Below are 26,056 nucleotides of genomic sequence, written 5' to 3' on the forward strand. Positions count from 1 at the left end.
GTTAGCTAATACCAGCCCTGGCTTTTCAATATTCTTCATTTTTGAGGGATAAGGGGTACGACCACTCTAGCTACTTCCTGCTGAAAAGGGGCATACATAGGATTTGACAAATGAAACTGCCTTGCATCTAACTGCAAACATTCCATAGTACTAACTTGAATTCCCAGCCTTTATGGAGCCATTATTTCGGAACTCTGGTGTACAGACTTAGCATCTTATTCTGCATTTCATAATGAGGTCAGTTAAGTCAATTAACAGTCGTCTCGTTTCAGAAGGCTGTCTTGCCAGGGAGCTTTCAAAGTCCAGCCTGTCATGTGCAGTTCGGTAGAAATTAGCCAGATCTGCAAGGAAACCAGAGGAATTCAGGATCCAGCCTCATTTTATAGGTAAACAATCATTCAAGGATAATCAGAACTAGAATATTTCTCCCATAAAGGTGTGTTATTTTATTTCCTCTCTAAAATCATTCTGTCAAAGGTAGCCAAATTAAGAGTTATTTGTAAAGCAAATCCAGTTTTAACATACTTGGCCCAATTATTTACATAAGTGCAGCAAGAATAGTGATTGGCCATATAGGTTCTTTGAAATCCACTTTGCTAGAGTGTCTCGTAAGGAATTTCAGATTGAGCCTGTGACAGCTTTTCAAGGCTAAGAGCCAGGCCAAATACTTGCCATCAGACTTGTCTATGGATACCCATAGAATTGGGTTACTTCTTTCTCAAGGTCCCCAAAATATCCTGAAATTCTTGAGCCTGCCAGGGAGTGACCCTCCTTACTCACCTGGTAGGACTCCTGGGAGCCTTTGTAAGCACGGTACCAGACCAGTTATTTCCATGGGGCTTCATGGGCTCCATAAAGTCAACCTTAGTTCCTTAAATGCTATCTGGTCATATCTGAGCCTCTGCAGCTCTCTCTCAAATAGGACATTCCAGTCAAAGCCTTGGTAATATAACCAGTGTTTCCAATGGTGTCCTTTTACAGGGAGAACAGATTCTTAATGGATTTATTCAAGTAACTTTAGTTGATTTCCCATTTTGTCATTGCTGTAGGCCCAGCCAAACCCTTCTGGATATGAAATTCCATGTAATTCACAACTCACACCTGGCATTAAAGACCCCCAGGACCTGTAGTTGTTTTACTACCATGTTTGCTTTAAGAAAGCCTCCTCTTGGGGGCGCCTGGCTGGCTCAGTCAGTAAAGCATGTGACTGTTGATTTCGGGGTTGTAAATTCAAGCCCCACGTTGGGTGTCAAGATTGCTTAAAAATAAAATCTTAAAAAAGAAAAAGCCTCTTGTTGGTTAGCAACCCAACCCAACTGGCTTCCCTTCTTAACCAAGGCATATAAAGATTTTAATATTTTTTATTTTTAAGAATAACAATCTTTTATTTTTTATTTTATGAGTTCATGAGTCACATGCTCTCCCCAACTGAGCCAGCCAGGTGCCCCTTAACGGTCTTTTTTTTTAATATTTTATTTATTTATTTGAGAAAGAATGAGAGAGAGAGAGTACATGAGAGGAGAGAAGGTCAGAGGGAGAGGCAGACTGCCTGCTGAGCAGGGAGCCCGATGCGGGACTCGATCCCGGGACTCCAGGATCATGACCTAAGCCGAAGGCAGTCGCTTAATCAACTGAGCCACCCAGGCGCCCCGCCCCTTAACGGTCTTAATAACTGCATTAGATGGGAAATAAAAGGTGTCCAGTAACCCAGTAAACCAACAAGTCTGTCATCCCTTTGTTGTTTGAGAGACTGGGAAGGTTTGTCTTTTATCAGTGACCACCTCAGCATCACTTTTGTCTTACCCAACTAGATGATGCCCAGGAACTTGACTGACCTGGCCCTTGAATCCTGTTGGTATTTACCTCCCATCCTACGACTAAGTAGGCAGCTGCTTAGGAGGGAGGCTAAGTCCGCACAGGTTAACATCATGTACGTAATGATAAGGCACCGTCTTCTCTGGCGGTATGCATTAGTACTCTCTAGGGAACCAGCAGCTGTATACTATAGGTCCCGTTTTGCATGACCCGCGAGGCTAGATTTCACTTCTCAGCTACACAACCAGAATTCACCTGTTGTCATTAGAGCCCGGTCAGGAATGGGGGAATATGCACGAGAAGACACTGGGGAGGAATCCTGCTGATCTTGTAGGTAGAGACTAATTTGACTGTAATAATTTGTCCCTCATAACCATCACTAGCCTTTATTTCTCCCCACAATTTCGAGGGGTTTCCATAGATCAGTGGGTATTTTCAGCCACATTGTCTTATTATTGTCTGTTAGTGCGAGACCAATAAATGGTTAATTCAACCTGGGGCCTCTGGCCGACACCTATTGCAGGAACTGGAGGACAACGCCGGCCTAACCCTAGTCTCCAGGGATAGAGGGTTAGGAGAGGGGCAGTTTGTGACACACCTGGCTTTTCTCAGCCTTCCTTCTAGGGAGTAAACTACTTTCCCTTAGGCAACGCCTTCCGTAGGCTTAGCAAAACTGAATTGGGTTGTATTTTCTCTTGGGATATTAGAACCTGCCACACTTGTTCACAAGCAACCTTGATGGCACCCCTCTCCACCATTTTGTCGTGGGCAGGGTCCTTTCGTTTTCTCCCTATTTCCTTTATGAGGGATTCTTTCAGTTTCACTTAAGCCAGTCACCATGAAACTACTGGAGAAATGCTCTGATTAACCCTAGCGGCCAGGACAGACACTGAAGTCGGGTACCATGCCCCTGGGGCTGAGTGGAAGACACAGTTCTCCCCACCAGAGGAAAATTCTTCCCTGGGCCTCTGAATGCTGGGTGTAAATGGCATGCTGCATTCCCAGTTCACATATAATTTCTCGTAGTTCTTCTGTAGAGGCTGGGTTATCTTAATGCTAGCATTTATCCAATCAATCAAATTAGCTAAATGCCTGCAATCCTCATCCATGCCTGAGGCATATAATCTGTGTCGCACGGCTGGCTGAGCAGTGACTCAGGCGTTTTTTTTTACATTGGCTAAACCCACTTAACATACTACTGTCTCCCCCAGTATCCCGCAGTCTAACACCGGAGCTGCCACCCCTTCCCAGCCTTTCTGCTTCCCCACCGTCTCAGGTAGCACACCTCACAACTCCTCGGGTGTTTTTAAGGCGTCCCCATACTCACGCACTGGTCTGAAATGCCCCAAAGACCTGGCCACGTCTCCCCACATGGTCATGGGGGGGCCAGCTTGGCATTTTGAACCAGCAGCCGGCCCCCTCCTCCAACCCCCTGCCTTCCCCCCCCACTGCTCCCCAAAGACCCCTGGCTCTCCGCCAGCACGGACCCTTTACCCAAGCTTGTTCTGTCTTCAGTATCCTGCTGACTACACCAATTGTTTAAACGTGGAGGAGGGTCACTAACATATCCTCCAGCCTCAGAAGGCACTTGTAGACCGAAAAACGAAGCCAGCCACCGAGTTTTACGCAGGGTAACCTACTGACATGGACAGGAGGGAGCGCAGAGGACCGTGCGCCATACTCCCCACCACTACGCAGACCTTCCTCCCCAGCTTTTATGGAGCGAGGAGCATGCTGGGGAGGTCCCGGGGTAGTTACCTAAGTGGTGCCACGTGTGCGCCAGAGGGGAGAGCAAGATGGAAGGCCAAAGCTGGCGTCAATGTTCTCAGCACTCCTACCCGAGCTTTCTCCTACACAGTTCTCAGCGCTGTTGTGTTACCTGGTGACTGGAGTAGAGTATCCGTGTAGTCACATTTGCAAAAGCCTTTGGTCCTCTGAGGACATCCTGCTGAGTGTTTCCTTTGTTGAGGCCTTTGTTCTACTGTCATCAAGCATTTCCCTCAAAGCTGAAACTTGAGGGAAAAACCCTCCATTTCTAAGTAGACTGTTTTTTTTTTTCCAAGAAAGACTTTCTTACTCCTCTGATAACCCTAAAAAAGGTTTACTTTTCTTTATCATTTCCAAGTTCCTGTTTTTCTCTCCAAGTCTCATTTTAAGAGTCTGCGCTTATAAACTATTTAATAATAGCTTTCAGCATTAGCCCATTGAGCCAGAGCCAAGTGTGCACTGCAATTCCAATGCTTCTGTCACTGTGGTAGTTTGAAATTCAGTGTGACAAATGTAGTACTTTGTCATTCAGCGTGGTACCTTGTAAAATCATAGTTTTAGTAATGGCCCATTTTCATTATGGTACGTTTTTATAAATGTTGGTGACAGTTTTAACAATCAGAATTCTTTATAGGATCTTTAACATTAAAAATCCAAGTAAATATTGTATATTTAAAAAATGCATACATATCCAAGATGGATATTCAGCCGGTGTGTGCTGGTGGGAGACTGTTAAACCACTGAAACGTGCCCCTCCAACTGGTAATTAGCTGCTGTCTCTGACCTTCTTGAATGCCTTCCCCCCAACCCAAGCCCATCCTCACATCTCTCAAGGTTGATGTCTGGCACAGCGGAGGATCTTCAGAACCTTGGTCCACCATAACACGCCATACTGTTCTGTCATCAAGCATTTCCCCCAAAGCTGAAACTTCAGGAAAAAACCCTCCATTTCTAAGGAGACTTGTGTTTTGTTTTGTTTTTTTGACTTTCTTACTCTGATAACCCTAAAACTAGGATTTACTTTTATCAAAATATAAATATTTTGAAAAACATTCTTGTCTGTTTTTCCCATCTGAAAAAAACAAAGCTGTATACATTATGATTTTATTATACCTTGACTATTGATGATATTTAGAATTTCCCAGAGCATGAGTAAGGCAATACAAAGTTGCCCTCTGTTTTCCTTTCCATTTCTTGTTCTAATTTGAAAACAAAACCCAGCTTCAGGGAAGTTAGGAAAGGCAGGAGAGGGCCAAGTGAACAGGGTTTTGATGACAGAGGCCAGGCAGGGGGAGCCAACCAGGCAGGGCCCACCAGCAGTGGGGTGCAGGGGCCTCAGGGGAGGAGGGCCTTGTGGGGTACTGGCACCAGCTAAAACAGATGTCAGATGTTCTGGGTCTACAAGTACATATGGAGATCAGACCAAACTCAAGGCTAGCATAGCAGGGCTTAGGCTGTGAGAACAAGGCACCCAGCCTCACAGAACTGGGCTCTCCGTCAAGGATCCAGCAACACAAGCCCACATAGGAGAAGCCAAAAGCTGGCAGCAGCACCAGAATCTCCTCCAGTACTGCTTTGGAAGAGCAGCTCTCAAGGTCCCCAATCAGTGTGCTTCTGTAGCTGGATACTATTGACTGCCTGTAACTCAAATGGGCTTAAACGGTGGTCTCTACTGGTCCCTGTGATTGAGTTCCATGTGACAACTCCATACGTAGGTTAGCACCTAAGCCTTATATCCAGATGAAGAGAAACCATTCCATTTTGGGTCTCAAAGAGCAAGGCATCTTTTCCCAGAAGCCTTGGGCAGACTTTTTCCTCCCATCTCAGTGACCCAGACTGGGTTGTGTTCCCATCTGGGAACTAAAGTGAGCAGAGCAAGGACATCTCTGACTGGCTTAGGCCTGGGCTCTGGAACCCAACACTGGCCAGGAGTCTGGAACCACAAGGTTGGCAGGATTGGTTAGGTGGGTCAGGTGCCTCCCAAACTCTCCAGGAGGGAGCAGAAAAGGCCCAGCAAACGAAGGTGGAATCATATACAGCACTAGGCATAGGACTGTACCCTTTCTAAAACCCTTCTCATAGTCTCGTTTTACTTTGATACTGCCTCTAAAGCTGAGAGTAACCGATGACAAGCCCATATGTATCCAGGTTGGGATACATGAATATAGTCCCCTGAATTTTTTGAGAAAATTTTGGTACAAATTGCTTGAAATCAGTGTTAAAAATCTATCGAGTGATAAATTAAGAAGTACCCAGTGTCACAACATATTCCTGTGTCGAAAATGTTTATAGTGAATCTAAGTCTAACTCCCGCAGCTTACAGGAAACGAGAGAAATCCAGAATATTTGTCACTCTACAAGACAACTGGCCTTGTCTGTTCAAACACTCAAGTGTTTCAGAAAACAAGTTCTAGGTTTAAAGAGATTAAAGGGACCAATAACAGTGCTGAGACCCTGACTGGATCTTTGTTTAAAATACATTAGTGGAGGGCGCCTGGGTGGCTCAGCCGTTAAGCGTCTGCCTTTGGCTCAGGTCATGATCCCAGGGTCCTGGGATCAAGCCCCGCATCGGGCTCCCTGCTCGGCAGGGAGCCTGCTTCTCCCTCTCCCTCTGCCTGCCTCTCTGCCTACTTGTTCTTTCTGTCAAATAAATAAATCTTTAAAAAAATAAAATATATTAGTGGAACAATCAGGAATATTGGAACATGGATTGAATGCAAACTTAATGTTAACTTGCTTAAGTGTAATAATGGTGGAATTACAATTACATAGAAAAAGACAACTATTTTTAGGAGATGCATGCCAAAGCATATAGGGGTGAAGTCTTGAAGTCTACAACTTATTTTCAAATGGTTCAGCAAATTTATACACACACACACACAGTGTAAATGTGGCAAAATGTTACTTTGTTAGATCTAGGTAGAGGGCATATAGGAGTTCATCCTATCTTTTTCAACACTCCATTTTGAAAATTTTCACAAAGTTGAGGGAGATCTTTAGATTTTTCCATGTAAATCATCACTTTAAAAACGCTCTGTTGGGGAAATGCGCCTGGGTGGCTCGGTTGGGTGTCTGCCTTTGGCTCAGGTCATGATCCCGGGGTCCTGGGATTGAACCCCACGTCGGGCTCCCTGCTCAGCTGGGAGTCTGCTTCTCCTGCCCCTCCCCCTGCTCATGCACGCTCTCTCTCAAATAAATAAATAAAATCTTTAAAAAATAATAAAGATGCTCTATCCTTCAGGCAGCGTTTTTCCAAATATGGTCTCTCACCATCAGTATGAGAATCACAAAAGAAAACAGAGGAATGGCCAATGAGCACATGAAAAGAACCTCAACATCAGGCATCCAGAAAAGGCCAATGTAATTACAGACTCGTGGTATCACTGTAGTGCTCTGAAACTAATGTAACGTGTGTGTCGATGACACTGGATGAAAACAAATGCAAACAAACCACACTGAGCTAGCACTTCACACCCACGAGAATGGAGAAGACCGGCAACATCGGGGCTGATGAAGATGGGGAATGGCGAGAACTCAGTGTGTGCTGGTGCAGGGATTATAAGATGGTTCAGCTACTTTGGGAAACAATCTGGCAGTTTCTTACACACACATCCTGACCATACAACCCAGTAATCCTCCTCTTGGGTACCAAGAGAAAGGAAAACCTACCTCCAAAGACTTGTGTGCGAATGTTCAGAATATATTCATAACAGCCAAAACCTGGGGGCGACTGTAAGATCACCAACCTGAGCAGAGAGAAAGTGGGGTCCACCCCTGCAGAGCAAACAGCTACGGACCCGTGCAGCAATGCGAGCGAGCCTTAGAAAGCAAAAGTTCATACTGTATGCCTTTTTTCTATGAAATACTAGAACAAGTTCAACTTACCTGTAGAGACAGAACACAGATTCACCTGGGACTGGGGGTCAAGGAGGAATGGCTGCAAAGGGACATGAGGGAACTTTCTGGGGCCTGTGGGACATATTCTGTATCTCATTTGGCAGTGGTGACAAAGGCAGCTATGTTTGTTGCAAAGTACTCCCGAGATAGGTACATTTTCTTTTGGTCAAACTATCTCAATAAAGTTGATTAAAATCTGTTTACATCCCCCTCCCCCCCACCCCATGGACTCTTTTAGACAGGGTTTCTCAAAATGTGGTTTCTGGATTATCTGCTTCAGCATCACCAGGAAAGCTGGTAAAAATCTGACCCACTGAATCAGAATCTCAGGACGGGGTGGAGGAGTCGTCGAATAGGCCGGACACTGGCGGCTCTTCCACCACTGGACGGCCATCTGAATGGACCCCAGAGGCTGCTGGACCCGCCTGTGCCAGTGGCCGGTCCCCACAGCTCCGTGACCCCAGCCAGTGCTGGCAGGGCCATGACGACATATGGCTCTCACACACCAGCAGCTGGTGGTGCCTGGTCGGAAGAGAGACTAGAGCAGTATCTCAGGAAGAATTCCATGCAGACCAAGCTGCTGCATAAGCTCCCCAGCCTGTTTTGCAGAAAGGGAAAGATGCACTTTGACGGCCAGGCTGGAACCTGTGAGAAGGCCTCTCAGCGAAGGAACTAATGACAGGCTGTAAGCAGGGGTGGCCACAGGACTCACTTCGTAAGCCAGCAATTCTCAAGCTGGGCTGTGCGTCAGAATCTTGTGGACCTTTTTAAAAAGTCTAATTCCTATTTTAATCATAGTAGTACAAAAATACGGGCTCTTAAGCAAAAAAAACCCCATGAATATGGCTTTAGTAATACTAAAGTATGCATATTTAAAAAACAAAGAACATCGGTCCTTCTATAATCTTATTCCTGCTGGGGACACTGAAATTTTTTTAAGTGTACAGCTTGATGAATGTTTATGTATGTGTCCACCTGACTCTGTTCAAATCAAGACCCAGACCACTTCCAGCACCGTAGAAAGTCCACTGGGGACCCTTCTCAGTTCGTATTTCCCCACCATTCTCACTTGTCACATCAGTTAGTTTGAAGGCAACCACTTTATTTTTGCCATTTCTTCTAGTACTTTTTCCATATTTCTTTTTTTTTTTTAAGATTTTATTTATTTATTTGAGGGGGGAGGGGAGGGGCAGAGGAAGAGGGAGAGAGAATCTCCACAATGAGCGCAGAGCCTGAGGCGGGGCTCGATCTCACGACCCGGAGATCATGACCTGAGCCAAAACCAAGAGTCGGATGCTCAGCTACTGAGCCACCAAGGCACCCCTCCAAATTTCTAAATAATATGCTTACACTGCTATTTCTTAGTCTGCCTATTTTGGACAAGAACTAGTAGCTTCTTAGGACAAGTAGATCCAAAGTTCACTCTCCTTCCCCTTACCAGGTGAAGCTTAAAAACTTTAGGTCTTCCAGGCTGTGGCACCAGTTGCCCCACTCTGGCCACCTGTGCCCCGGGTGTCCCCCACCTGTGGCCCCTGGCCTTGAGCTGGGAGCAGCCAGAGAGCCAGGCTCAGGACCTTGCTGAGTAGGGCTCTGAGGTGTGAATGGAACCTGTTACCAAGCTCTGGAGTTAAACTGTAGTTGGAGTAGGAAAGCCATGAGAAACACCAGAGTGTTTCTAAGATTTTTATTGCTTGTCAAGTGCACTTTTAGGACCCCACCCTTTCTGCCAGCCAGGCCGTGCATTCTGTACCAACTGTTGGTGTGAATGGACCAGTAAAGGTTTCTGCTTGAGGGGAAGCTGAATGCATGGCCTGCCCCAAAAGAGGCAGGTCGGTTGGCCCAGGACAATTGTGTCGAGGGTCCGGCACCAAGATAAGATGCAGGTACTGTCTCCGGTCATTGGGAGAGAGGTCTGGACAGGCTGCAGGGACTAAACCAGTCCTCCAGCCCTCCCTGTGGCCACTCCCTCTGGCCTGAAGGCCCCTCCCTGAACCCCAACACAGATATCTTCAGGCTGGTGTCCCCACACTTGCCGGCAGAAGAGCTGCCTCGAATCTCCCCACAATTCTGATTTCCTTCCTCACTCGGACCCCACGCCTTTCAGTTCCCTGGTTCTCCTTCCCCGGGCCGGGGGGGCTCGGGGGTCCCGTCCTCTGCATCTTGCCACCTCGGCCATCAGCTGCTCAGAAGCCCCGCCAGCGCCGCACACCGCAAACCTTACCCTCTGCCAGCTCGGGGCCCGGAAGGAAACCCTCCTCTTCCCTCCTCCGGGGGCGACCACTCCTCACTTGCTGTCCTCCAGACGCTGTTGGTCAGCGGTGTCGGCCGCGCGCCCAGCCGCCTGGAGGTGGCATCCCAGCGGAGGCTCGGGCCCTGCGCTCCGGTGAGAACCGCGCCGGGCAGCACCGGGATCGCTAAGGCCTCGGGTCCTCCAAGACTGAGGGGCTGTGCAGGTATGATTAAGCAGGTAACAGAGAGGATGGGAAATGGCCATTTTAATGAGGGAGAAACCTAGGCTCAAAAATGCTAGAGAAACCATTCCAAGGGAACTGCTTCAGAAGTTGGAAGGGCCACAGAAAGCCTCCTCGCCCTTGGACGTCACCTGCCTGAGCCGAAGTCCAGTCCCTGCTTGGCTCAGAAAGGGCCCCTTGAGCACAGAGCAGGGAGACCCGGAAGTCTGGGTCCAGGGAAGAGGCTGCCCCAGCCAGCAACCTGGCTTCCCCTGGGGGGGCTGCATGCCCCCAAGTCTCAGGACGGGCGGAACCCAAGTCACTTGGTCCCCCTGGCGCAGACCCATGGTCTTGGAGAGGCACAGTCCAAAGCTACCAGCTTGCCTCCCTCCAGGCCCCCACACTTGAGATCCGGCTGGTCCTCCTCTTCCTCTGGGAGTCTGGGGAAGGTGAGAAGAGGGGACAGAGCTCAGGATGACGGCCCCTGCCGGCCTGTGTGCCTGCTGCCGATGGGTATGGCTTGATCACTGCACAGGGCCGGGGAGTCTGGAAAGGGCCCTGGGGTGGGAGTCACGAGGATGCCCCATAGCTCCGGAGAACCACACAAACCCCTCTGTGCAGCACCCCTTATCTACAGAACAGGGTGATGATCCTGCTTGGGTGAATGCTGTGGAGACCCAAACAAGGGATGGGGTGACCGGGACTAAATGACACTAAGGCTCCAAGCCAGGTGGGGCAAGGAGGGTAGGGTGTCTCCCAAGAGGTACCCGAGGCTGGTGGTGGAACAGGGGGCTGAATCTGGGAACAGACAGACGGTGGATCCAGATCAGCAGTGGGGGAGGTGCCAGCAGAGGGGAAGGCCCCAACCCTTCTTTGGCGTCTACTGTGATGTCATTCTGGTCATACTGGGGACAGAGAGGCCACCCACCCAGGCCCATGGTCACTCACAGCGGGGGTGATAGTGGGGCCCCGTCGATCCAGTGCCAGCCCTGGGGGCCTCGCCGGGCCCCCACCCAGGAGTACTTGGTGACTGGGTATCTGCTCAGGAAGTCCTGAAGGAGAAAAGCAGCTGGTCACCCTTCTTCCAACACTAGTAAGGCTCCCCTGGGGCTTCTGTGCCCCCCCTCCCCACCGTATCCCCAACAAGTTCCCAGCTCACAGCTCACCAAGAGAACGGACCCAGCTCAACCCAGAGAACGGACCCAGCTCAACCCAGCTCTCCCCAAACACCAGGAATTGGAAAGCTGTATTGGATGCTTGCTGGTCGGCAGACACTGGGGACCAGAAATGGGGGGGGGGTCCCATCTCGGCCTCAAGGGGAGAGAGCATGTTAACGCTGGTCCCCACCGGGCAGTGCAAGATGGGTACTGAGGGGACAAAGCACATCCAGGTAGCAAAGAGGCGAGGGCCAGGGCCCATGTGGCTGGGAGCAGAGGGCCAGCAGTGCGCTTCTCAGTTACGTCGCATCCGCTCAGCACAACCTTATTAAGAATGTTTTTAAGAAAGACAAGTACAAAGACCGTGGAGCCATGAGAGGCAAGTTATAGGACATCAGGGGTTACCGTGAGTATAAACGCTGACTTCGAGTTGTGGCACGATTTATAGTAAAGACAAACCGTGTTGGCACAAGAATGCAGATGTACAAGGAACGACAAGAACCACAGTACGTTAGAGAACTGTTAGCGATGACCTTTCTCTTACATATTTGTCCTTGGCGTCATCTTGTTTTTAGCAACTAACTAAAGGAAAAAATGGTATTTAGAAATGGTTAGCTTGGGAAAAGATGCTTTAATGTTGTAAGTCCGGGCGTGAGGCCGCGAAGCCAGCGCAGTTCCAGAACCTAACTTGCTGCCACGTCACATGAACAGTCACATCCTTCCTACCACTCCGATGAGTGATTCCACTTTAGAGAATAAATCCAAGAACATGAAGGGGAGAAAATGAACTAACCCAAAGGTAACACCGTGTTACTTAGAAAAAATGGAAACCACCCAAATGCTCAGCAATCAGGAAATAACTGGGCACATTATGGGACATTAACATGATGGAAAATTACAATGCTGTTCAAGATGCCAAGTACGTGGAAAATATCACTATGAAATCACACTGAGTGAAGAAAAGCAGACCAGGAAGTACACGTTGCTCACAACATCCAGAAGCCTCTATTCATGAGGGAAAATTAGGAGACTGTCCTATGTGAGTTTAATGTATGCCCAGCTCTTCCCTAGAAAACTTAAGTTGAGGAAGCCAGAAGCTCCGTATTTAACCCTGGTTAATACGTAACCAGGGTTAGCACGAGAAAGAAAGAACGAGAAAGCAAGCACGAGCGTAATGACCGTCCCCTTGGTGCCATTCCTAGTGGTCCTCTGGGTCTCAGTGTAAAAGCCACGTCCTATAGGGACGCTGCGTGCCCACCGCCTCCAAGGTGAGCTCCTGCCCCCGGGCCGCCGGAGCCGGACTCTGGAGCTTGGTGCACGGCCTGTCGCTTTCCTACCTGGGACGGTGACCGCGGCGAGGACAGGGAAGGCACACACATGGCCGCATGTCGGCCGGGGCCCGGGCTGGGGTCCGCCAGCAGGGCTGGGCAGGGAGCTGTGGTGAGGCGGCGGCTGGCAGGTGAGTCAGAGGGCAGAGCTGCGCTGGGCACTGGCTGCAGCAGGGGGGGCTCCTGCGGCCGGCACCCCCTTCCTGGGAGCGGGCGGCAGCTGGTTAGGGAAGGCACACTGGGGCGTGGGGCTTTTCCCAGGGCCGGGACACCCCCTAGTCAAATTTCGGGTGTGTGGGGCCTTAGGCAAGTACCCAACCTTTCAGAGCTTCAGTATGGGCCTCTGAAACGGGGGGGGGGGGGGGGGCATCCGTACGGAGGCCCGAGAGGATCTGTACAAAGCCAAGGGCACAGAGTCCACGCTCGGCCGGGTGGTGTGCAAACGCAGCCCCCAACACAGGGGACCTCATCTGATGTTCCCAGCACCGCCGAGGGGCCCCTGCCCTCAGTCCTGGCCCCAGGCCACCCGGCTGTCCCTCGCTTCCACCTCCGGGCCTCCCATGACAGCGGCGTGGCCTGTCCCTGCCCGCCCTCTCCTTTCCACCCTTCCTTCCTCGCAGCTCTGACTCTGTTCACTTGTTCTCACCGCTAGCATCATCCAGAGACAAAAATTCCAGAAACTCGCAAATCATCTATGGTTCAAAGAACTGTGCTGTCGTGCCACCGCCGCCGTCCCGGGGCCTCCACGGCCTCCCGCAGGTGCTCCTCCAACTTCGCCACCAATGTCAGGCCGCGTGGGGACGGTAGCCCGAGCGGAATGTACTTGAAATCCCACATTTGGCATCTTAAAACGGAGGTAAATTACCTGCTCTGCCCTCAAGCATGTCTTTTTTCAAAGTGGTAACATCGTATCACGTATCACGGAATTTAGCGTTTTCACCATTTTCAAGCGTCCAGGTTGGTGGCATTGTGGTCATTCACACTGCTGTGTCACCATTTGGCCCCCATCTCCCTCGGGGGAGACCTGGTGCGCATTCACACACACACCCGCCCCCCCCACCAGCCTCGCTCTGCTCTCTGCCTTCCTACATTTCCGCTTTCGTATTCAAATGCTCCGATTAGTTAATTGTCTTAACCCCAGGATGGGTCTTTCTTCGTGTTTTTTCCACCTTTCTGCAGTCAGCCTGTGTGGCTGACAGTCCCTGTGTGTCCTTGGTGCTCCCTGCACCCTAGGAAACACAGCTGTGCTGAAACCAAGGGCGCAGACAGCGCTTAAACTTTCTCCCTTTTCTCTAACCATGAGCAAACCCAGCTTTTGGGGAGGATGAGACTTGCTTCTCCGAGGGCTCCGTGTACCACTGGCACCACAGGTTATGTCCCTGGGTGTGTGCGTCCCAGCTCCTGGAGCCTGGCCTTTGCCCACTGCCTCTGCCAGCCTGTCTCCAGCTCTACATCACTGCCCCCCGCCCCAGTGCCTCCTGGAGCTTCTGGCCCTCGTCCAGAGCTCAGGATGCCAGAGCTCCCCAGCCATCACGGTCCAGAATTTAACTGCCTGGGACCCAAATTCTCGGTTCTTTTGCAAGTTGCTTACCCAGGCTTTTCTGTACTTACTTATGTTTCAAATAATTGATCCTGTATGCTTAGTTCTACAAGAATTCTTTATCCCAAGCTTGCAGTTTGGATGGTGTAAGCCCATCTCCCCCTTGGAGGACACACCAGCCACAGGGAGGTTTTTGCTCAGAGGGCTGGGGTCATGCTGAACTGAACCTGTGTACCCAGAGGTTGCAGGGCAGAGGCAGGCTTTCTGAGGACACATGCTGGGCTCGGTGGGTCCCTGGCAGGCTCGGCCCCCTCCCCCAGCTCCACCGCTGTCAAGGGACCCACCTCTGTTCCCGTTCCCACTGTTCTTCATTTTGCAGATTCCACAAGGGAAGGTTCCTCAGCACAGCCTATTCTTATCTGACAAATGTAAGAACTCCAGGCCTGGCCCAGGCCCCTGGCAAAACCTTTATATACTGATCTTCTTCCCCTGGCATTTCCTCCCAGTTATACACAGCACACGTTATTAGCAGAACATTAAGAAAATTTAAAAAAAAATTAAAACTTTAAGGAAGAAGAAGAAAAAAAAATCACTCGTAACCTTGTCCCTAGTGGTAACCACGATTAGAATAAGGAGCATACATATTTCCTTTCTGTGTTTTTTCTTTGCATCTATCTTTTTACCATACTGAGATCCCAGATTTGGTGTTTTCCCATCTACATTGTATCTTTTTCATTTCTCCATGTTTTTTGAAACTTTAAGTGTTATTCCTGGTGATAAAATAACCCACTGTAAAATAACTTTCTCCAGCACAGTTTTATATCCACCTCCAGGGAACTCTCCCAGAGAGAAAGAGAAAGGCAGGGACCCTGTTGTACGGTGCAGAATAGCTTTGGGGTCAGGACTGGGCAGGAACAGTTCAAGAAAACAAAGGGTCACATATGAGAAATCTTAAGTAAAATATTTTTTTAAAAGATTTTTAAAATTTATTTATTTGACAGAGAGAGAGAGAGCGAGAGCAGGAACACAAGCAGGGGGAGTGGGAGAGGGAGAAGCAGGCTTCCCGTCGAGCAGGGAGCCCGATGTGGGACTCGATCCTGGGACGCTGGGATCACGACCTGAGCCGAAGGCAAACGCTCAACGACTGAGCCACCCAGGCGCCCTTAAGTAAAATATTAAGAAGTCAAATCCAGAAGTCCTGGGGAAGAAAAAATCATGGCTAAGTAAACTACTGCAAGAGGCCTAGAATATTAAAAAAAAAACAAAAACAAATAATGTAATTCACAAAAAAGAGATTCAGGGAGTAAACAAAAAGGTATCATCTCAATAGACACACAAAAAAGCATCCAATGAAGTGAAACTCATTCAGGTTTAAAACTCTTAATAAAATAGGACTAGAGGGCGCCTGGGTGGCTCAGTCGGCCTTCGGCTCAGGTCATGATCCCAGGGTCCTGGGATCGAGCCCCGCATCAGGCTCCCTGCTCAGCGGGAAGCCTGCTTCTCCCTCTCCCACTCCCCCTGCTTGTGTTCCCTCTCTCGCTGTGTTTCTCTCTGTCAAATAAATACAATCTTAAAAAAAAAAAAAGGAATAGAAAGGAATTTTCTGAAATGATAACAGAAGGGGAAAATAAGAGATAAGAACGGGAAATGATAGCACATGAGAAATGTCAACAAAACTTGGGTAGCTGGACAGCTGTAACTGGCTGAGCAGACCCAAGAAAGCCCTGTGGTTTTTCAAGGAAAAGGTTGAGTGAGAGGAAGCTGAGAAAGACGCCAGTTGGAATTGAGAAGCCCCCAAATGCTCAATGATTAGAGGCAACAGTTCCTTCTGGAGGCCAAGGTACGGGAAGAGGGGCCTGGAGAAGAAGTTCTGGTTAAAAGTCCTAAAAAGAAGCAGTGAATGCCTCTCTCCTACCCCTTCCCACAAAATCCACTCACCCCTCCCAATACAGCAGATCACCAGTAGAACTTTGAGAAATAAACCACAGGGGACCGGGGTATCCAGAGCATCAGGTCTGGCTGAGGGTTGGAGGTACTTACGCTAGAAAAGGGGAGGGATTAAGTGCTACGTTCTTACAAGTGAAACCTTGGTTCCCTTTCCCCACTGCTCCTGGAATGCTGACATCCCAGCATTCACTTAAAAAAAAAAAAAAAAGAAAGAAAAAAGAAAAGTTGAGCCCCAGCCTGATGTCCCCATTGCAAAGCCTGCCTCTAAAAAAGCCCAATGCATCCCCTCACCTCCACCCTAACACAGAGCTTCCAATCTGTTCTTTAGTGCCTGACTCTTAATTATGACAGCTAAGGATCATCAGACATTTTAGGAAATTTTCTAACATGAAAAGACAAAAAAAAACCAACTCACAACAACTCAGTACATAGAATAAAAGGTACTTGCAGAAAAAACAGACATGATACAGGGAGCAGAACAAATTTCAAAGACAAAGTTAGATACAACTACGATCGGTAATGAGGTAAGAGAGGGGCACCTGGGTGGTTCCATGGGTTAAGGGCATGCCTTCGGCTCGGGTCATGATCCCAGGACAGGTCCTGGCATCGAGTCCCACGTCGGGCTCCCTGCTCAGCAGGGAGTCTGCTTCTCCCTCTCCCTCTGTGTGCATATGCTCTCACTCTCTTGCTCTCAAATAAATATTTATAATGAGATAAGAGAAGATACTGCATCCTTGAAACAAACAGGACACCACAAAAAAAGGACATTTGAAGAACCAAAAAAGAGTTCTCAAAATTACAAATAAGGCAACAGAAATAAAAATGAAGAAAAACACCGACAAAGGGATAAGACTGTTCAATTTCAGGACAGAGGGAGAACAAAGATAAAGGCCCTGAAATTTGGGGAGGGGTGGGGGAGTCACATAAAAGGATCAGAAATCAGACTTATTAAATGGTAAGACTGAACACTGGAAGGTAATGGAGCAAAAGCAGCACAATTCTGGGGGACAACTATTTCCACCCTAGAATTCTATACCCAGCCAAGCTATCAGTCAAATAAGGTTAGAATAAAATATCTTCAGACATGACAGGTCTCAAGAAATTTACCAGGCATGCACTTTTTTCCCAGGAAATTTACAGCGTGTGTACTCCACCAAGAAAAGGCTATAAACCAAGAAAAAGTCTTGAGATAAAGGAAACAGGGACCCCACATAGGAAAGAAGCAATGGAGACAAGATTCCAAGACAACCTATACCTTGAGCACTGTGCACCTTCCCTCCACAGGACAGATCAATATAGTGATTAAACACCTATTTCTGTGGTTTCTTGATTAACGTCTGCCACACTCACTGCTCTGTTAGCCGTGTAAAGGTGGGGGCTGGGTTTTCTGGGTCATCCTAGAATCCCCAGTGCCAAACACAGTGTAGGTGCTCGACAAATACTTATGGAATCACTGAGGAAAGGAACGCTCACAGTTAACTGCTTGGCCAGAGCATCCCTGCTTCCCTCTTCCCAGCTCCGCCTCCACTCAGAATGAAGGGTAAGTTGAAGACCTTGGAACCCTGATGTCTGGTCCTCCTGCATGTCACGTTATTTCCCCAGGCTTTGGTGATTCTCTCTGTAATGTAGAGATGGACTAGATCTTCGCTAGGAATCTGTGATCTGTAATGATACCTACATCTTTCCACAGCGCACCGCCTCCTTCTCACCTGTGTGTGGCTCAGCAGTGGGAGGGTAGCCTGGTGAGCTGAGCAGAACGCCTGGCTGGCCTCCCAGGCCTGAGCTTCGGTAGAGACGTAGTAGCAGTGCTCCTCGGACCACATCCAGCCCTGGGGGCATGGCCGGCACCTGATCCCTGCAAGCACAGAGACCACTATAAAGAACTGAATGTATGCATGTTAAAAAAAAAATCAAAATCTAGGGCGCCTGGGGGGCTCAGTCTGTTAAGCATCTGCCTTCAGCTCAGGTCATGATCCCAGGGTCCTGGGATCGAGCCCCACCTTGGGCTCCCTGCTCAGTGGGGAGCCTGTTTCTCCCTCTCCCTCTGCTGCTCCCCCTGCTTATGTTGTCTCTCTGGTTTTCTCTCTCTCAAATAAATAAAAATCTCTAAAAAAAAAAAATAATGAATAAATAAACAAAAAAAAAATCAAAATCTAGCCACCGTTTTGAGTGAGGGGGCAAATCTGGAGCATGGAACTGGCAAGCCTTGGGACAGCAAGCAGGGTGGCAGGGCCCCAGGAAGGCTGTAGAGTTTGTGCAGTGCACGGAGCGCCCCCAGGTGGGAGCTGTCAACCCCCTGCTTGTTAGAGCACAGGCTGTGTCCAGAGGGAGGCAGGAGCTCTTTGTCCCTCTCTCTGCTCAACAAGCCCAGTGTCTTTGTGTGGCATCTGTCCAGTGGGGATGTCTTCTTCTAATTCTCACAAAGCTGCTGTAAGGACTAGATGCCCTGGTGGTGGACAGAGGAGGAGAGGGGACCGGGAGGAGGCACCATACCTGCTCTAGAAGCCAGAGCCACGATGGCAACTGCGGACACGGCCAGAAACACAGCCATGACCGCCAGGGCCCAGCGCAGGGACTTCATGTACAGAGGGAGCCCTGGGGGAAGGGACAACCAGGAGAGACGGGTTAGAAGGAGCCAATCCAAACCACACCCAACTCGGAGCCACACTGACTCACACACCAGCACCCCACCCCCTTTGGCCCAAGACACCACAAAAAAACACTTCAGGTTAGGACTTCTCTTTGGGAGAAAAATGCTAGAAGATATTCTGCTTCTTAAATTACTAGAAGACCTAAGAGTTCGTTCAAGAAAGAGAACAGATGACTGGCTGACAACCATTTGTTGAGCACTGAATGTGCATGAGACACAGGGCACAAATACCACCGAGACCAGGGCCAGACGTCTGCGCTTACAAAGCTAAGGGTACCAGGAGCTACTCCTCCAAACAAGAGAGGGATGTGGGCTCCATTTCAGCTTCGACAGACCTGGGTTCAAGTCTGGCCTCCATGGGCGCCACCCCCCCCATGGTGTTTTCCTTTTTTTTTTTTTTTAAGATTTTATTTATTTGACAGAGAGAGACACAGCGAGAGAGGGACCACAAGCGGGGGGAGCGGGAGAGGGAGAAGCGGGCTTCCCGCGGAGCAGGGAGCCCGATGCGGGGCTCGATCTCAGGACCCCGGGATCCTGACCTGAGTCGAAGGCAGACGCTTAACGACTGAGCCACCCCGGCGCCCCAAGGTGTCTTCCCATTTTGACCGTGCAATCACCTGCCTCTTCTATCTCTCCAGGTCACCGGAGGCCGCTAGTGAAGCGCCGTGCAGGGCGTGCTTTGCAGGCGGGAGAGTAGGACACAGGCGTGAGCCCGATAGCTGGAGGGAGGCTTCAGGGGGGGAAAGGAACTCACAAGACGGAGCCGGGCAGAAGAAAAGGCGGCGGCAGAGGCTGAGAGAAAGAGAACGTGTTCGAATGTCAGATGCTGCCCTGGTGACGGAGTGACCGGGGAGGCCAAAGGGGAAAACGGGGAGAAGAAAACACAGTAAATGGTTAATCACGGCCATCGGCAGTTGTAAGCGGATTTCCACCTGGAAACATCTAAAATAACTGAGCACTCCTGAATTTGATCTCTGCCTGGACACAGAAGCATGAAATCAATTAACACAAAAGAGGCCTCTCTTTAGATGCAGGTTCAATTTAAACTCCCCAGGGGCGCCGGGGTGGCTCAGTCAGTTAAGCGTCTGCCTTCGGCTCAGGTCATGATTCCGGGGTCCTGGGCTCGAGCCCCTTGTTGGCTCCCTGCTCGGCGGGGAGCCTGCTTCTCCCTCTCCCTCTGCCACTCCTCCTGGCTTGTGCTCTCTCCCTCAAATAAATGAAATCTTTTTTTAAAAATTTAAAAAATAAACTTCCCAGACACTTGGCTGCCATGTGTTGGAGGAGGGCCAAGAGCTGGGAATGCCACATACCCGGCGTAAGGGTCCCAAGAACGCAATCGTCATATTTTTGCCAAAACCTGAAACAGCAGAGGTTAATTCTCCAGCAAATATTTAGTATTTTGAAAAGACTAATTCGTTTTTAAAACCACATGCGTATTCATATATACCTCCATATGAATGCACACAACACATACACAGAGAAAGTTGGGACACATTTTCAAGATTTTTCATAAAACGTTTTCAATCATAACTCAACTTTAAAAGCACTTTTGAAGTCCTTGATTTCCCATTTCCATTAGGAAAAAAACACTTGCTTCAAAGACTGAAAAGGGCAGTGTGTTACACCGACATACACAAGAGTCACATTCCATCTGTGACCTTTTTGGAGTTGGCTTTTTTTTTTAAATTACATAATCTGCTTCTTAAAGGGATTTGACCCAAATTTTCATCAACTGATAAATGGATAAACAAAATGTAGTATATCCATACAGCAGAATATTCAGCCACAAAAGATAGGAAGTGCTGATGCGTGTTGGGCAGTGGCTGAACACGGAGAACTTTGTGCTGCTAAGTGAAAGCTTGTCCCAGAAGGACTCATGAGTCCATTTATGAAATGTCTGGAATAGGCAAACCCACAGGGACAGAAAGTGGATCAGTGGTGGCCTGGGGGAGCCTGGGGGGTTGAAAGCTAAAAGACACAGCATTTCTTTTTAGGGTGTTAAAAATATGCTAAAACCAACTGTGGTGATGGTTGTGCACCTCTAGGAATGTACTAAAGACCACCGGATTGTATGCTTGAAGTGGCTGGAGTGTGCGGTTATGTGAATTGTAACTCGATGAAGCTGTTATAACTCGATGAAGCTGTTACCAAAAAAAAGTGATTTGAATAAGCTTGGAATAAAAGATACATATAAATGGAGAGTCTTAAAATAAAAGCAGAACTAAAAAGCTTGGAGAAGAAAAGGAAAAATCTACCAATCACCTCTGTCAATGTAACTACCGTGACCGCATGCTCTGGCCTTTCAGAAAAGAATGCATAAAAGAAATAGAACAGGTTACACAGGCCCACATACCTTCCACTCAGGGCTGCACGGCTGACCTTGGGAATGGCCCCCCACAGAGCCAGCGTCCTCCTAAACTTCCAGAGGAAGTCCTGCCTACCCCCTTTCCAAAGTAATTCCCCCTTTTATTTTATTTTTTTAAGATTTTAGCTATTTATTTGAGAAAGAGAGGGAGACCGAGGCGGCATGGGGGAGGGGAGATGCAGAGGGAGAGGGAAAAGCAGACTCCCTGCTGAGCAGGGAGTCCGATGATGTTGATGCTGCTGCTGCTGCTGCTGCTAAGATGTGGGGCTAGATCCCAGGACCCTGAGGTCATGACCTGAGCGAAAGGCAGACCCATAACCAGCTGAGCCACCCAGGTGCCCCTCCAAAGCAATTCCTAATTACACAGGTAACCCAAAACATTCTCCTTACAAAAAAATGAAAACACACATAAAGCTAAAGTCCCCTCTAAACCCGTCTTTACCCCACTTCCAATTCTGGATGCCCTTAAATTGAATTCTCTCCTGTCTGCAAACACACCCAGTCCCACATGGCAATAATAACATACATTCCCTTTCTTTCCAGCACCTTCCCTTCGGCCCCACTCTCTAGCTTCCACCCGATTTCCTTTCCCAATCTTGGAATGACATCTCTGATGTTACAGTCTGTTTACTCTCGAACTGTGAGTCCATCTTACTTTGCCACATTTCCTACCCGCAGCTGAAACACTGTCTGCTTCCTCCTAGTCAGATCTGGTGGCCTGCGGTGGAACCAGGTTTTGTGGGACTTAAAGGTTATTCAAATTGGGGGGGGGGGAGTCTTAAAAAAAAAAAACTTCCAAATACAAAACTCAGCATAGGACTGACTCATGGGGCTCGTGCCAATGAGAGTCCGCTTTTGTATCATTTTTTCAGGTAAAGCTATTACAAACGCCCCTGCTCCTCCAGCTGGGCCTGACCGTACTGGGCATCACCCTTCAGGGCCCCATTTCCTCCAGGCACCCAGCACTGAGTACATTCTTCCTGCCCAGCCCACCAAAATTCTAACTACCTCTGGAGTTCCTAGGCCACCCCATCTTCTCCAAAAGACACCTCCTCCCCTAGCCTCTGTTCTCACTCTCAGCTTGAGTTCTCCCTGCCCACACCCCTCCTGGTTCCATTCCAGGGTGACCTGTATTTATACTTTTTTTAGTCCTAGACTCTTTAATTAATCTGACAAAAAGCTGTAGACCCACTGTGGTAGAGAGAATAATGCCCCCCTACCCCCACCCCAAAGATGCCCATGTCTTAGTCCCTGGAAACTGTGAATAAGTTAGGTTACATGGCAAAGGGCATTTAAGGTTTTGGTTGGAATTAAGGTTGCTTATCAGCTGACCTTAAGATGAGGAGATTTTCCTAGATTTTCTGGGTAGGCCCAACGTAAACACAAGGGTCCTTAGAAACAAGAGGAAGGCAGAACAAGAGAGTCAGAGAGGGCAGCAGAAGGAATCAGCCAAACATTGCTTGCTGGCTTTGAATATTCCGAGGGGCATGAACTAAGGAATCAGACTCTAGCTACAAAAGGCAAGGAAATAGCATCTCCCCTAGAGCCCCCAGGAAGGAACACAGTGCTGCTGACAGCTCGACTTTAGTCCAGTGAGCCCACATCAAACTTCTGACCCACAGAACAGTAAGATAATAAATTTGGGTTGTTTTAAACCACTAAGTTTGTTGCAATTTGTTACGGCAGTGATATGATAGGAAATACATCTTTGGGGCGCCTGGGTGCCTCGGTGGGTTAAGCAGCTGACTCTTGATTTTGGCTCAGGTCATGACCTCAAGGTTGTGAGATCGAGCCCCGTGTGGGGCTCCACACTGCGCCTGGAGCCTGCTTAAGATTCTCTCTCCCTCTCCCTCTGCCCCTCCCCAGTCTAAAAAAAAAAAAAAGACAATATACCATCATTCAGAAAATGTGCTCACACCAAACTCTGCAAAAGCCCGAGTGATTTGTGTCCCTGAACTCTACCCAAGACCAAGATGTGGCAGAGACCCCGGGGCTTTGGGGCCTGTCTAGTTGGCCTGGTCTTCCTCTATCCTGGCCAAGCCTTTGGCACTCTGCCTCCCGAACTTTCCAGTTAGAAGGGGCCTTTGCCACCCCCAAATCCTACTCACTTTTCAACGCTTACTCCAGGAAGCTTTCCCATGCCCCCAAGCTCACCAACCACTCCCTCCTGGCTCCTTGTCCAGGATTGTTTATATCTTTTTTTTTTAAGGGGGGGGCAGAGGGAGAGGCAGGCTCCACTACGGTCACAGAGCTCGGGAGGGGCTCAATCTCACCACCCTGAGATCATGACCTGAGCTGAAATCAAGAGTCAGAGCCATAACGGAATGAGCCACCCAGGCCCCCTCCAGCCTCCTTCTTGTCCCCTGCCAAACACCCCATCCCTCAAACGGACCCCCTCCCCTACACACCGCCCCCAGCAGTCTGGTCCCTAGTCCCCACGCAATAGCTGCTGAACGGGGGAGTGTTTGGGGCCAAATGCTCCTCAACATACGTGGAGGGAAAGAGGGAGGGAGCCTGGGTCGGGAGACCCGGTTCTCGCTGGGGCTGCCACCACCGTCAGGTGATCCTGGAAGGCTTCCCCTCTCCTGGAAGTGGTCCCACCTCTACTTCCCAACCATGCCGCGCACACGCCGAGGGAATGTGGAAGTTCTAGCGGTGGGGCGGCGGAGTGGTGGTAGCAAGGTTTTACTCTTTCACTGCAAACAAATGCAGTCCAATTACCTAGCCCCGACTGTGACCGATCCGAGGCGGGACGGGACAGGTGGGGCCGGGGCAGCGGGGCGGTGGTCGGGGTCCCCTCGGCCCTCCGCCGCAGTGGCCCGGCGCTGGGTGGCTGGGGGGAGGCGGGGGTTGCGCTCAGGCGGCGTCGCCCCCTGCCCGGCCGCGCGGGCTTACCTATGAGCTTTATGGCCCGGGGCAGCTTCTCGTCGCCGCCCGTCTCGGCGCGGTGCAGCAGCGCGGCGTCCTCCTCCTTCTCCAGCCCCAGGGCCCTGCAGCGGCCGCGGCACGTGGGGGAGCCCGGGGGCTCCGAGCGCCCGTCGGCGGGGCTCGCCCGGCCCTCGGCGTCGAGGCCGCGCTCTGGCCGGGCGGGGGTCCGCGGCAGGAGCGGGAGGGCGGGAAAGGCGTGGCGGGAGAAGGCCGGGGACTCGGGCACCGGCACGGTGAGGAAGCGCGGGGACGGCGCCGGCGAGGGCGCGCGGCTGCCACCCGCCACGCCCACGGACTTGACGCGCACGTCCACCTGCAGTTCCACCGGGGCCCAGGTGCCCTGCGGCGGCTCCCCCGGCGCCAGCTCGGCCCCCGGCGCCTCGCCGGCCCGGAACTGCTCGGCCGCGGTGGGGCCGGGCGACGGCGGCTCGGAGCCGGCGGAGGCCTGGCGGCGGAAGGCGCCGTAGCCGAGGCTGGGGGCCGGGAGCCGCAGGAGCGCCGGGCGAGGCGGGGGCAGCTTCTTCCCGCCGGAGAGGTCCTGGCCCGCGCCCGCCGCCTCCTTTACGGCGCGGGCCAGACTCGGGCTGCTCTCGGGACTCTCGAGCCGTCGCTCCTCTGCGGGCACCTGCGGCTGCTCTAGCCCCGCGACCTGGCTTCCCAAGGGCTCCATTGGGAACTCGGCCCCGGGTGGGTCTCCTCCGGACGCCGCCTGGGCCCGCTGCATCCGGTGAGCGGGGCGACCGAGAGATGCAGAGCGAGCGCACCTGGGCCCAGGTATGGAGTGGGCTTCACCTCCCGCGTCGGAATTGGTCCAGCCTGGTCGCGGAAGTTTTCAGGCTACGCTCCCCTGCCCCCGCCCACCCGAAGGGCCCCGCTGGGATTGGCTGCGGCTGGGATTCGGTTGGCCACGCCCCCTTAGGCTTCCCCGGGGCTGCGGGGCAAGGAGCCGAGGAGGGCCTGCCCACTGGGTTACCGAGAAAGAACTGGAATTAGAGGCAGAAGGGAGAACCCAGAGCCCCGCCTGACTCCTTCCTCTTCTTTGTCCCCAGTCCCACAGCCCTCTGCCATTGCGCTGATTTTGAGAGTTACAGTCTGGGCTGAGAGCGGTTGGCCGAGTGTGTAAGAGATCCTGGGACCTCAAAAAAACAGCGGGTTCAAAGGAAATTGGGTGGCCTGAGGAAAAGTAGCAGAGCTGGTTGTCCCGACAGTGTAGTGGGGGAAGGGGCACCACACTTGAGTGGACGTCCCTACAGCGGAAGTCCCAGGCCAGGGACAGCCACTCTGGAGGCATGACTCCTACTACCCTAACTCATTAAAAACTGGGGGATGAATAAGCATGAACGTGTATTTTCACGGGGAGAGGAGCCTGGCCCCCAGTCAGCCTGGTGTGGTGCAGTGCAGGGTTCCCAAACCTGGCCAGTGATCTGAATACCGTTTAAAAGTATACATAATCCTGGCTGGCCTTCATCCGGACTTTCTGCATCTCATAAAGGGAGGAGGCCAATGGTATTTTTAACAAGTGCCCCAAAGTGGGATTGACAGATAACATAGAAGCCACTCTGTTATATCTGAATTTCAGAAAAACAAGAGATAGTTTTATATATATATATATATATTTTTTTTTTTTTGGTAAAGATTTTATTTATTTATTTGACAGAGAGAGAGATAGCGAGAGCAGTAACACAGGCAGGGGGAGTGGGAGAGGGAGAAGCAGGCTTCCCGCCGAGCAGGGAGCCCGATGCGGGGCTGGATCCCAGGACCCTGGAATCATGACCTGAGCGCAAGGCAGACGCTTAACGACTGAGCCACCCAGGCACCCAGAGATAGTTTTTTAGAGTAAGTATATCCCAAGCACTGTGTACTTACATTTAAAAATCATTCATTATCTGAAATTAAAATTTAATCTGACACCTATATTTTTTTAAATATTTATTTGAGGGGGGAGGGGCAGAGGGAGAGAGAGAAACAGAGAAGCAGACTCCCTGCTGAGTACAGAGCCCAAGGACTGGACCCTGAGATCAAGACCTGAGCTGAAATCAAGAGTAGGAGGCTTAACTAACTGAGCCACCCAGGTGCCCCTGCCACCTATATATTCTTTTAAAGAGTTTATCTGAGAGAGAGCAAGTCCATGAACAAGGGGAGGGGCAGAGGGAGAGGGAGAAGTAGACTCCCCACTGAGCAGGGAGGTTGAGGACCCTGGGATCATGACCTG

The 26,056-nt window shown here is 50.3% G+C and overlaps 1 protein-coding gene across 2 annotated transcripts in view; it reads right to left on the reverse strand.

Annotated features, from left to right (window-relative positions):
* KLRG2 (killer cell lectin like receptor G2) overlaps nt 1–24,655 on the reverse strand; it is a 34,598-nt gene extending 9,943 nt beyond the window's left edge. Inside the window, exons 1-5 of one of the 2 annotated variants that reach the window (XM_027574603.1) lie at nt 23,812–24,655; nt 18,395–18,496; nt 17,611–17,756; nt 10,878–10,981; nt 9,701–10,369 (exon numbers count right to left, since the gene is read on the reverse strand). In XM_027574603.1, the coding sequence (XP_027430404.1) occupies nt 10,249–10,369; nt 10,878–10,981; nt 17,611–17,756; nt 18,395–18,496; nt 23,812–24,568 (1,230 nt within the window). In that variant the 5' untranslated portion in view covers nt 24,569–24,655 and the 3' untranslated portion in view covers nt 9,701–10,248. The remainder of the gene's footprint in view (nt 1–9,700; nt 10,370–10,877; nt 10,982–17,610; nt 17,757–18,394; nt 18,497–23,811) is intronic. The other variant, XM_027574604.2, reaches the window with a different exon arrangement.
* Between the last annotated feature and the right edge of the window lie 1,401 nt (nt 24,656–26,056).

This window comes from Zalophus californianus, chromosome 12, assembly GCF_009762305.2.
Source record: "Zalophus californianus isolate mZalCal1 chromosome 12, mZalCal1.pri.v2, whole genome shotgun sequence".
NCBI classification, from domain to species: Eukaryota; Metazoa; Chordata; class Mammalia; order Carnivora; family Otariidae; genus Zalophus; species Zalophus californianus.